Below are 12,634 nucleotides of genomic sequence, written 5' to 3' on the forward strand. Positions count from 1 at the left end.
CTGCATTGGAAGGTGGGCAAAGGCTGGGTTGGCAGCTGCCTCTGCTGTAGTGTATGAGCATGGGCTCATTCCCTTCTCCCTGGGCCAGCAGCACAACCGAGGGGCCTGGGATTCACTTGCGGGCTGCAGATGGTTGCTCACTGCAAGATGGCAGTGTCCCTGAGTGATTCTGCGATAGCTCTGTGCAGCTCATGACCTGCCACTCCTGTGGTAGGAAGCATGCCATCTCGCTGTGTGGAGGGAAGTGTGGGCTGAGATGGTGTCTGACTCCTTCCCCTTCTCTGCCCCTCTCCCTTCCAGCAAATGAAAGAACAAGCAAAGAGCTTTTCATCAGAAATCAAGCAGATAGATTTGGACGTTAACCGCACCTTCCGAAACCACATCATGTTTCGGGATCGCTACGGAGTGAAGTGAGTACGGGAGGCTTTGCGCAGCTGTACAGTCATCGGCACCGGTGGGTGTGCGTGGGATGAGCTGTATGGGGTGGCCAGCAGCCCACTGGCTTGGACTGGCCACCACGCCCCTGGCTCAGAGCAGCTTACAGGAGAGCAAAGCCACCTCTGCCTGCTCCACAAACCAACAGCGCATGGTACAACCCACAGATGTTGAGCTGCTGATTCTCTCTTTGGAGAGGTCCACACTGGACCACGTTCAGCCCCAGTTCTTGAGCCAACCATCAGCCTGTTGTGGTGCCTTGTCCCCCAAAGTGCTAGGGTTGCAGTTGTAGAGGGCTTGGTTTGGGATGGGTGGGATGATGGAGTGTGTCTGTTGGGAGCTGGCTGGGATGGTGTGGACATGGCCTCCACAACAGATGGTGTCGGAGAGGTTTGACAAAGTGGCTGTGTCACTTGGATGAGTCACACCTGGCTGCCCTACACAGACGTAAAGTCTGCAAGGAAGCCTGCACTGTGTATCTGTATGGTGATGACTCCTTTAGCAAGGAGGGAAGGGAGAAAGGAACCTACTCATAAAATGCTGGCAGTGCTTTCCCCGGGGTGTATAACACTGGATGCCTGGGTGGTTGCAAGTCTATTAAAAACTCAACACGACTCCAAACCCAAAGAGCAGGTGTGTTGAACAGAGCATGTGTAGGCACGTGCTTGTCCCTCCAGGAGACATGCTGAAGGAGCAGGCTGGTTCAGCCCTGCTCCGTGGGGCCACTAGTGACTCCACCCTGAAGGAGGAGGTCCCATCACACATGTCCATCAAGGTGCTTTCTGGTTCTGTGAGCCCTGCTCTTGCAAAATGCTTAAATACCAGTTGGCTGGGTGTTTTCAGAGCCTTTGCTCTCTGTGTATATGCGTTGGTGTGCATACGAAGCTGGAGATCTCGTGCTCAGGTGTTTTAATATCCTTCTTTCTCCCCAGGCAACAGGCACTCTTCCATGTCCTATCAGCATACTCGGTTTATAACACCGTAAGTAGTAAGTTAGTCCAGTTAAAATGAATAGTGTTGTGCAAGATTTTAAAAAAGCTTTATATGTATCTATATATGTGTATACATGTAGATTGGGATGTGTGTGTGTGTATATATATATACACACACAGCCCCACATTTAGCCAGTGGTAATTCCAATTTTAAGTCCTAATACTTGTTTGTACAGACAGCTGCAAGACTCGCAGGCAGCACAAGTCTTTGCACAGTTGTTTCATGCCCTTGTTCATTTTGTCACCTGGTAAATGACATCTGGCAGATGCAGTTTGGGCAAGTGTCAGCAAAGAACAAGGGATTGCCCTTTGGCTTTCCAACAAGACTAGCCTCCTGGCTGAAGGCCCATCATGTTTCTGACTTTGTCATACACTGAATGGCATCCTTGTTGAAAACACTGATTTATTACAGCGAACCAGTCATTTTTAGCTGAAGGCCACAGGCAGAGTAAGCCTAAATTAACAACTGAACCTACTGCCTCCATCTCCAGGAGGGGACAATTACCCCAGAAGGCACAGAAGATGCCCGGGGGGGAGTCAAGGAAACAAAGACCCTGTCTTCCCTCATAACAGATAAATGCTTTACCAGATTTATTTGTTCTTTAATTACTTCAGTGCTCATGTGGGTGAAGGAATCGAAAACAGCATCATAGCCACATGCTGTTTGTCATCCCGTTCCTTGAAGTAGCTGCAGGCACCTCTTATATTGGGGTTTCTGTCCCTCACCCTCCAGGCTTGAGCAGGGCTCGTGGTGGGCATTGCCTGCAAGTCCCTCACCTCCCGCTGGAGGACCTGCTCAAGCGGGTCCAGAGGAGGCCATGAAAATGTTCAGAGGGCCGGAACACCTCTCCCATGAAGAAAGGCTGAGAGTTGGGGTTGTTCAGCTTGGAGAAGAGAAGGAAGGCTCCGAGGAGATCTTATTGTGGCCTCTCCATATATAAAGGCGGCTTATAAGAAAGGTGGAAAGACTTTTTGCCAGGGCCTGTAGTGACAGGACAAGGGACAACAGTTTTAAATTGAAAGAGGGTAGGTTTAGATTGGACATGAGGAAGACTTTTTTTACAGTGAGGGTGGTGATGCATGGGAACAGGTTGCCCAGAGAGGTTGTGGATGCCCCATCCCTGGCAGTGTTCAAGGCCAGGTTGGATGGGGCTTTGAGCAACCTGGTCTAGTGGAAGGTGTCCCTGCCCATGGCAGGGTGGTTGGAACTAGATGATCTTTAAGGTCCCTTCCAACCCAGACCACTCTGTGAGTCATTGACATGGTAGATGCTGTAGACATATGGGTGCTATGAATTTGGGCATAAAGGATAAAGACCTTAAAATGGGGCAAACCTTGAAAGAGGAGAGGGAGGCACAGGCAGCCTGACCTGCTTCTGCAGCTTTAGCATCATGGTGGGGTCTGACGGCATGGCAGCATGTGTGCCCTTCTTGGGTCTTGCAGGAGGTGAGCTACTGCCAAGGGATGAGCCAGATCGCAGCCATCCTCCTGATGTACTTAAACGAAGAGGATGCATTTTGGGCACTGGCACAGCTGCTGACCAACCAGCGGCACGCCATGCATGGTAAGGCTGGGATGGGATGCAGATGGGGGCTCTTGTGATGGGAGGGAAGGCTGTTTAGGTTGGTCAGTAGAGCCCCGTTTCTCCTCAGGTACTTGTTTAAAGTGGGTAAGGCTTAATTATGTGCCGATGCAACCTGACTACAGAGCTGAACTTCACTCTTGGAGGAAGACAAGCTCATCAGAGAAAAATGTGGTTTATCGGCGCTGAGCTTTAGTGCTTAGTAATTAACACTTCCACGGAGGTGCTATCTTCCCTCTGGAGTGCCTTGCCCTCGGCAATCAATTAACTCAAGGTTACGAGTTTTTAAACAATCTCACAGAAGTACATCCAAGAGCATCATGTAATGGTCTGTTTTTAGCATGCCATGAGCTACATGGCCTTGTGTTTTTTGTGGAGATGTAATTCCACCAAATGTGCTGGATTATTTTACTTCAAACACATTAAAGATCCTTCCGTCTTACTTGTGGTTAACAGTAATCTATGCACAGAGGGTTATTTCACGAGCAGAGGGCTAAGCATCATGGCATGATAACTCCAGTCAGTCTTATACATGCGTCCTGTTAGATTACGGGGCGCTGCACAAGGTTGTGGTGTTCAAACATCTTCAGCTTTTCTCTGAACCTTGGTAAGCACCGAGGTGTGTTCAGAGAGGTCTTGGCCAAGCCAAGTCTCAGGCAGGCAGGCGGTGGGGAGGTGAGTGGGTCTGCTCTGCGGGGCTGGGCTGAGAAGGACCAGCTGGGATTGGTGCTGAGGGTGCTGCCACCCATGCAGACAGGGTGAAGGATGGGCTCTGGGAGGGATGCCGAGGGAGGTAGCTGGGCATGCTGTGGTCCAGCTGACTTCAACAGGCAATGCAGGGGATGAGTTTCTAGAAAATGAGGCTGCCTCTGTTACTGCTGCAGAGCTTTTCTGATTACTTTTTATTTCTCTCATCTTTTCTCATGAAGGTTTTTTCATTCCTGGGTTCCCGAAGCTGCAGAGATTTCAAGCTCACCACGAGCAGATTTTAAGCAAACTGTTTCCCAAACTGAAGAAGCACATGGTATCTCTTTGCTATCAGTCTCTCCATACTAGTATCATGTTTTAATGCTAAAACAATTAATGTAATATTCTGCCAAATAGATGCACAACTGAACATATTTCTAACCGTGTAGGGCTGCCTTAGCCGCAAAGAGGCAAGCGTTTATTAAATGGGGTGCCTGAATCTTGCAATCTTGCTGAGGTGTATGGTTAACATTTGCTTGCTGGTCATCATTAGTGTAGGGACTGCTAAAATCTAAAGCCAGGCAGGAAGGCTCAGGGAGCCTGCAGCAGAAGGAGCTGTTGCATACAGCAGTGAGGCTGGGCTGTGTTCTTACACCAGCTGCAAAGCCCAAAGGGTGATGCTGGACTATCTGGAGTCTTAATTCAATAATTCTTAGCCCCAACTGCTTGCATTTAATGGCTTTGCTGTTGTTTAAAGACAGGAGGCGTGTAAGATTTGCTGTGTGTTTGGTTACTTGGGCACATCCAGTTGTTTTTCTCTCTAGCAGATGGTACAAGGACATTTTGTGGCTGGAGGAGCATCTGCAGGACACATCAACTGCAGTCTAATGTCTAGGCGACTATTTTGCAACACCTGGTTCTTTTTTTTTCCCCCTTTTTCCCCCTTGCATTTGTTGTAGACAGTTGGTATTCAGTGGCCAGACTCCTGAATGTTTCTTATGCTCCTAAGGGGCTCAGTGGCCCAGCTCCAGGAAAAGCTGCTTATATTGCCATCATCTGCAACAGCTCTTGCTTCATGCTGCAAATGAGCCAGCCCTGGCCATAAAAGTGAAACAGCCAGGACAGGTTTTCACTTAATTATAGCCATGGGGAGGGGGGAAAACCTGGGTGGGAAGGATGGGAATAACTCTGAAAGCTGATTGTGCTTCCTGGCTCCCAAAGGCTCCCCAGGCTTGTAGGTGCTCAGCACCAGCCAAAAGCAAAGACCAGAGCCGGCCATTAATTCCACGGGCTTCTTTCTCTTCCCATTTCTGCTGCTTTGCTGGCTTTGCAGCAGCGGTCATGTCGACTTAAGGCACTGTGCATCCCAGTACCAGCTATGCCAGGCTATCCGCCATGCCAGAAAAAGCAAAGCTGTGTGTGAGTGTTGCGCCAGGTGCCAGACAGGGATAGAAGAGTGATAGACCGGGGTGACGTTTGTGAGGTTTTTAAGAGTTTTCCTTAGCCTGTCAGGCCGTTCTGCTTCTGTAGCAGCCATGCCATGCAAGTGAGGTAGTGCTAGCAAAGCTGGCTTGACTGTCCAGCTCTGGATTTACCTGTGGGGATACTTGGGGTTAATCATTTTTGTGGTGCTCTGAGAGACTCGCATGAGAATTGCTATGGAAACAAAAGTGGTAGTCTGCAAGGAGTGCATGGATTGGTTTCCTGGAAGGTTTTTGTAAATCCCTGGAGTAGATACCCGTCCAGAAAAGCTTGTCCTAGAAATCCCTCTCCAAAGTTGTGGCTGAAGTCTGGCCACGTCAAGGATCAGGTTCAATGAATGTGTTGGGCAAAGGGCCAAAGCAAGGCTTCAATGTTGGTATTTAAAGCAGTGGCTTTGTTCAGAGACAAACCACAGCCAGATCCTGCACCCAGACCCCACATTAATAAACGAACCAACCAACCACCCTCCCCAAAAGCCCTACGAGTTGCTTGAACCTCCAGCAGCCATCCTGGTGAAACACCTTTCTTTGCTGTCTCCTCCTAGGACAAAGAGCAGATGACTACAGGGATTTACACGACCAAGTGGTTCCTGCAATGTTTCATTGACCGGGTGAGGATGCTCTGCAGGCTGTTTGCTGCTCTGCCACTTGCATGCACGGTTAATCCACCTGTTTTTTTTGAAAATGTATCATAATTTGAAGAAGGTGATAATATTTTATAAGGTGGGATATTATGCACACTCTCATAAGGCAAAAAAATTAATAAGGGAGAAGCTAAAAATAACTGTGTCACTGATGACAAGCCAGTTCCCACTGCCTCATCACGAACAGTCACTGGGAGATGGCTTGGCAGCAGCAGTATAAGCTTCAAAGTCAGGAGAGATCTTCCTCTTGCCCACTGGCACTGCTGCAAAGGCAATTAACCTCACTTTGGCTCTGGGAACAACATAGGGAGAAGAGCTGGAGGCACAAACCTCAACAAATAGCACTGCAGCAGCTGCAAGCAAAGGAACAGGCTGGGCACTGGAGACACATGAAAGCATGAGAAAATTACTCTGATTTGTCCAGCGCTAATTTGCCTGTCCCGAGCCAAGACTGCTTTATTTTTAGGGGCAGCATTGTGCTTGCACACTTGAATGCAAGATCCAGACTTGCTGATGTTTAGGACACCTCTGTGTCCCCAGTCTCAATTTGCTGCTGTCCTGTCTCCTACAAAACAGTGTCTTCCCCTTGAGAGGGAGCTCACTGCTTTGCAGTCTGTCACTAAAAGCTGTATAAAATGCAAAATCCCGTTAACTGCAGTAACATGGTAAAAGAGCTGCAATGGCCAGTCATGCTAAACTCAGGAGAGTAAGCGCAGTATCCTAAATTTGAACTTAAATGTCACTGTAGGACTAGTATTAATTTCTGTGTTGGTGAGATGCCTCAAATCTTTGCTGGGAGATCATAGAATCATAGAATGGTTTGGGTTGGAAGGGACCTTAAAGATCATCTAGTTCCAACCCCCCTGCCATGGGCAGGGACACCTTCCACCAGACCAGGTTGCTCAAAGCCCCATCCAGCCTGGCCTTGAACACTTCCAGGGATGGGGCATCCACAACCTCTCTGGGCAACCTGTTCCAGTGCTTCACCACCCTCACGGTGAAGATTTTTTTCCTAATATCTAATTTAAATCTACCCTCTTTCAGTTTAAAACCATTACCCCTTGTCCTATCACTACACTCCCTGATAGAGTCCCTTGCCGTCTTTCCTGTAGGCCCCCTTTAGGTACTGGAAGGCTGCTGTAAGGTCTCCCTGGAGCCTTCTCTTCTCTGGGCTAAACAACCCCAACTCTCTCAGCCTGTCTTCACAGGAGAGGTGCTCCAGCCCCCTAATCATCTTCGTGGCCCTCCTCTGGACCCGCTGCAGCAGGTCCATGTATTTCCTGTGCTGGGGGCCCCAGAGCTGGATGCAGTTCTGCAGGTGGGGTCTCACCAGAGCAGAGTAGAGGGGGAGGATCACCTCCCTCGACCTGCTGGCCGTGCTGCTTTTGATGCAACCCAGGATACAGTTGGCTTTCTGGGCTGCAAGCACATATTGCCGGGTCATGTTGAGCTTCTCATCAACCAACACCCCCAAGTCCTTCTCCTCAGGGCTGCTCTCAACCTACTTGTCACCCAGCCTGTATCCGTGTTTGGGATTGCCCCAACCCATGTACAGGACCTTGCACTTGGCCTTGTTGAACCTCATGAGGTTTGCATGGGCCCACCACTCAAGCCTGTCAAGGTTCCCTCTGGATGGCATCCCTTCCCTCCAGTGTGTCGACCACATCACACAGCTTGGTGTTGTCGGCAAACTTGCTGAGGGTGCACTCAATTCCACTGTCCGTGTCACTGACAAAGATATTAAACAGTGCCGCTCCCAATACTGACCCCTGAGGAACACCACTTATCACTGCCCTCCACTTGGACATCAAGCCCTTGACTGCAACTCTTTGAGTGCTGACTGCAACTCTTTGAGTGCAACCATCCAGCCAATTGCTTATCCACCGAGCAGTCCATCTGTCAAATTCATGTCTCCAATTTAGAGACAAGGATGTCATGCAGGACAGTGTCAAATGCTTTGCACAAGTCCAGGTAGATGACATCCATTGTTCTTCCCTTATCCACCAACGCTCTTACCCTATGGTAGAAGGCCACTAAATTTGTCAGGCATGATTTGCCCTTAGTGGAGCCTTGCTGGCTGTCACCAATCACCTCCTTATTTTCCCTGTGCCTTAGCATATTTTCCAGGAGGATCTGCTCTGTGATCTTGCCGGACACAGACGTGAGCCTGACTGGACTGACTGGCCTGTAGTTCCCCAGGTCTTCCTTTTTTCCCTTTTTAAAAATGGGGGTTGTTTCCCATTTTCCAGTCAGTGGGAACTTCCCTGGGCTGCCACAACTTCTCAAATATGATGGATAGTGGCTTAGTCACTTCATCTGCCAGTTCCCTCAGGGCCTGCAGATGCATCTCATCAGGTCTCATGGACTTGTGCACCTTCAGACTCCTTAGATGCTCTTGAACCTGATCTTCTCCTACAGTGGGTGGTTCTTCATTCTCCCAGTCCCTGTTTGCCTTCTGCAACTTGGGCAGTGTGGCTGGAGCACTTGCCAGTGAAAACTGAGGCAAAAAAGTTAAGTACCTCAGCCTTCTCCATGTCCCAGGTAACCAGGTCTCTCGTTCCTTTCTGGACAGGGCCCACATTTTCCCTAGTTTTCCTTTTATCACCAACATACCTATAGAAGCTTTTCTTGTTGCCCTTGATGTCCCTGGCCAGATTTAATTCTATCAGGGCTTTAGCTTTCCTAACCTGATCCCTGGCTGCTCAGACAATTTCTCTGTATTCCTCCCAGGCTACCTCTCCTTGCTTCCACCCTCTGTAGGCTTCCTTACTGTGTTTGAGTTTGTCCAAGAGATCCTTGTTCATCCACGCAGGCCTCCTGGTGTTTTTGCCTGACTTCTTTGTTGGGATGCATTGTTCCTGAGCTTGGAGAAGCTGATCCTTGAATATTATCCAGCTTTCTTGGGCCCCTCTTCCCTCCAGGGCTGTATCCCATGGTACTCTATCAAGCAGATCCCAGAAGAGGCCAAAGTCTGCTCTCCTGAAGTCCAGGGTAGAGAGCTTGGTGTGCACCCTTCTGGCTGCCCTAAGGATCTTGAATTCCACCATTTCATGGTTGCTGCAGCCAAGGCTGCCCTTGAGCTTCACATTTCCCACCAGCCCCTCCTTGCTGGTGAGAACAAGGTCCAGCACAGCACCTCTCCTCATTGGCTCCTCCATTACTTGGAGAAGGAAGTTGTCATCAACGCATTCTGGGAACCTCCTGGATTGCTTGTGCCGTGCTGTCTTGTCCCTCCAACAGGTATCAGGGTGGTTGAAGACCCCCATGAGGACGAGGGCTTGTGAACGTGAGGCTGCTCCTGTCCTCCTATAGTGGGCCTCATCTGCTCAGTCTTTCTTGTGGGGTGGCCTGTAGCAGACCCCCACCATGTCACCTGTCCCTGGCCTCCCTTTAATCGTGACCCATAAGCTCTCCGTTGGCTCCTCATCCATCCCCAGGCAGAGCTCCATGCACTCCTGCTGGTCATTGACATAGAGGGTGACACCCCCTCCTCATCTCCCCTGCCTGTCCTTCCTAATGACCCTGTATCCTTCCATTCCAACACTCCAGTCATAGGAGCCATCCCACCACGTCTCCATGATGCCAGTAAGATCATAGCCCTGCAGGCATGTGCACACCTCTAACTCCTCTTGTTTATTCCCCATGCTACATGTGTTTGCATAGAGGCAGTTACGTTGGGCCCCCAATGAAGCTGACTTACTGGCTGGAATTTCTTTGTGCTGCTCTTCAGGTGCTCTCCTGCTGACCTGTGATCCCTCTCCAGGCTCTGGGCATCTGTTGCTGGCACTGGCATCAATCTGGTGGAATTGGGATGGGTTGAGGTTCTCCTCCCCTGGCAACTGTAGTTTAAAGCCCTCTTCACCAGCATTGCAAGCCTATGACCGAAGAAAGATGCTCTTCCCCTTCTCTGACAGATGGACCCCATCAGCCCCTGGTAGACCAGGTTTCTCAAAGTGAGTCCCGTGGTCCAAGTAGCCGAATTTCTGGCTGTGGCACCAGTCCTGTAACCATTTGTTGGTTCACCAGATTTGACTGGCCCTTTCAAACCCCTTCCCTTTGACTGGGAGGATTGATGAAAAAACTACCTGTGTTCCAGAGTCCCTTACCACCACTCCCAGGGCTCTGTAATCCTTCTCGATACTCCTCAGACCACTGCTGGCTGTATCACTGGTGCCCACGTGGAACAGCAGCAGCAGATAATAGTCGGTGGATCATACAAGACTTGGTAGTCTCTCAGTGACATTCCTGACACGAGCCCCTGGTACACAACACACCTCTAGAGAGTGCGTCAGGTCGGCAGATGGGTGCCTCCGTACCTCTCAGAAGAGTCACCTACTACTACTACTATCACTACTATCGTTGCTTTTTCATAGTTGCGCTGGGTGTTATATGGGGAGCAGATCCATCTGCCTTACTCAGCCCCAGCATCTCCTGATGTGACGGGTCTTTCCTCTCCTGTCTGCAGAGCAGTGAAGTGGTTCTGCAAGGGCACCTCAGGCTTCAGAGGAAGTCTTTTCCTCCTGCAGGTCCTCGCTGTTGCAAGCTTCCATTCTTCTGTGTTATTGATGCCTCTCCCTTCTGTGTGTGCTGGTGGGGGAGTTTTTGGCTATTTGGCCGTGGGCTGTGTGTCTGCTGCAGACTGCGCTGAGATGATGGACTAAGAGTGATGGGCTGCTCCATCATTTTGGATATCAGTTCACTCCTAGTTGTCAGATTGGGTCCGGGTGCAAATGAAAACCTCTTGTAGAGGTTTTTCTAGCGAGCAGAAATAAGCCTGTATATAAGGAAGAGCACTTCTATAGACACCAAAGGAGTGATTTTCCAATGCTTAGTGAAGCACCATTGGGCCTTCGGACCTGTTCCATAAATAGCCCTTCATCTGTCTGGGCAAATTGGATGGATGCAGGAGTGGTTTTGTGTGCCTGCAAGGCTGAAAGATGATGATGCTCCCTCCAGGATGGGGGAATCCATGTGTTAGCATGCCTGTGTGGAAAGTTTCTCCTTTTTCTGCATTCACGCTGGGTTTTAAGTGCTTTCCTGGCCACCCAAGGGTGTTAGCTTTAAGGCAAAACCATAGACAATAAAATAGGTTTTTGTGTTACAGATGAATCCTGGACATCCAATACCTTGCCCTGTTATGTGTTTTGGTGCGAGGGGATGTAGTGATGCCACCAACCTCTGTATCATCATCCCATCAATCAGTGCTAATGAGCGTGGTGCTAACGAGCTGGGGTTTTGTTTTTGTGTTTGAAACAGACCCCCTTCACCCTCACCTTGCGGCTGTGGGATATCTACATCCTGGAAGGAGAGCGGGTGCTGACAGCCATGGCTTACACCATCCTCAAACTGCACAAAAGTAAGGTCCCGGCAAAGCGTGTCTCCTATGGCAGAAGTGGCACCATGCTGGGCCACCCCTGTGCTGCTGCCCCGGAAAGCCTTGCTGGCTGCTACCAGCCTGCTCGGTGCCCTGCACTGGCCCCAAAAGGCACAGTCCTGTGCTGATGCTCCAGGGAGGAAATGAGATGCCGCAAGGGTTGAAATGCTGTGCTCAGCACACAACAAACCCCACCTGAAATGATCCCAGCTGCCTCTTTCCATGTGCTGCGCCCGATATCTTTTATCACCACACTTTTAGGGGCAATACAGGCAGCAATCAATCTGTCTGCAAAGCTGTATGTGGCAGTCAGCTGAAAAGGCTGTAGAGGGAGAAGTAAATCAATTAATATAGTTCTAAAATGACCAAAACCTGGTTTTCTTACGTAACGTTAAGGCAGTGATGTTTCTACCTTGATATTTTTGGGACTTTGAACCCCTCCACCCCCATAAGCTAGCAGCCTTGTGTTGTCACCCTGTTAGGTCTTTAATGTGAGACAAGAGTGATGCTGATAGTGCAAGCTGGGAACCTTTGGGCCGGTGGGATTTATGGGACTGCGTGTGTCACCTTCTGCAAACAGCCACCCTGCTCTTCCTTCAGCTGAATGAAGAACAGGCTATTCAAATATATCAAGTATCCTGTTTGTTTGCAAAGACTGGGAAATTGGCAAGCAGGCCCAAGTTTCAGCCTGGCTGTGAAATCATCTCTCCTCCCTGAGAAATGTGTGATGCAGATCAGCAGCCCTGCCTTCATCCTGTTCCTGCCTACCTCCCATCCTTGCCTGCATCCTATTCCTGCCTGCATCCCTGGTGTGGGTCAGCATCTCTGCCTGCATTCCTGCCTGCTGCCTGGTGCATCCCTGGTTGGCATCCCTGGCTGGCGGTAGCGACAGCAGCTGCTGGCAGTGGCTGTTCAGTCTGATGCTTGGGGTCAGTCTCATGGAGCTTTTCCTCCTCCTAGAGGTATTGGTGAGAACTTCCAGAAATGGCCCAAAATGTGCATCCTGGTCAGCATAGGTCCCAGCCCCACCGTTGTCCTGCCATTGCTGAGCTACTGCCCAGAGGTGGCACGGATATGTAAATGTATGGACAACCCTGAGCAACAGCGGGAAGGTGGGAGAAAGGCAAAAAACGTTCAAGCTGTCCCACTGCAGCATGGGAACAGCAGCAGAATCCCAGATAAAACCAAAGCAATGCAATCCACACTCATGCTACCCTGCAGTTTGGCCGTTCCACTGCCATTACTCCTTTCTACCATCCCCCAGAGCGCTTGCTGAAGATGGCGCTGGAAGATTTACGGGAATTTCTGCAGGAGAAAATTGCCACTTCCCTGCAGTATGAGGACGATGCCGTCATTGAGCAACTGCAGGTGTCAATGACCGAACTGCGCAAGATGAAATTTGACCTCCCCCCGCCAGGTGGGTAAAGGGGAAGGCAGGC

General features: G+C 50.0%; 1 protein-coding gene across 8 annotated transcripts in view; it reads left to right on the forward strand.

Annotated features, from left to right (window-relative positions):
- Positions 1 to 12,634, forward strand: part of LOC126047233 (USP6 N-terminal-like protein) — an 87,875-nt gene that overhangs the window by 70,364 nt on the left and 4,877 nt on the right. For 6 of the 8 annotated variants that reach the window (XM_049820588.1, XM_049820586.1, XM_049820592.1 and 3 more), the window contains 7 exons: positions 301 to 410; positions 1,368 to 1,416; positions 2,871 to 2,991; positions 3,939 to 4,033; positions 5,723 to 5,788; positions 11,078 to 11,177; positions 12,460 to 12,612. In XM_049820588.1, the coding sequence (XP_049676545.1) occupies positions 301 to 410; positions 1,368 to 1,416; positions 2,871 to 2,991; positions 3,939 to 4,033; positions 5,723 to 5,788; positions 11,078 to 11,177; positions 12,460 to 12,612 (694 nt within the window). The remainder of the gene's footprint in view (positions 1 to 300; positions 411 to 1,367; positions 1,417 to 2,870; positions 2,992 to 3,938; positions 4,034 to 5,722; positions 5,789 to 11,077; positions 11,178 to 12,459; positions 12,613 to 12,634) is intronic. The other 2 variants (XM_049820593.1, XM_049820594.1) reach the window with 2 other exon arrangements.

This window comes from Accipiter gentilis, chromosome 17 (assembly GCF_929443795.1).
Source record: "Accipiter gentilis chromosome 17, bAccGen1.1, whole genome shotgun sequence".
In the NCBI taxonomy this organism is placed as follows: domain Eukaryota; kingdom Metazoa; phylum Chordata; class Aves; order Accipitriformes; family Accipitridae; genus Astur; species Astur gentilis.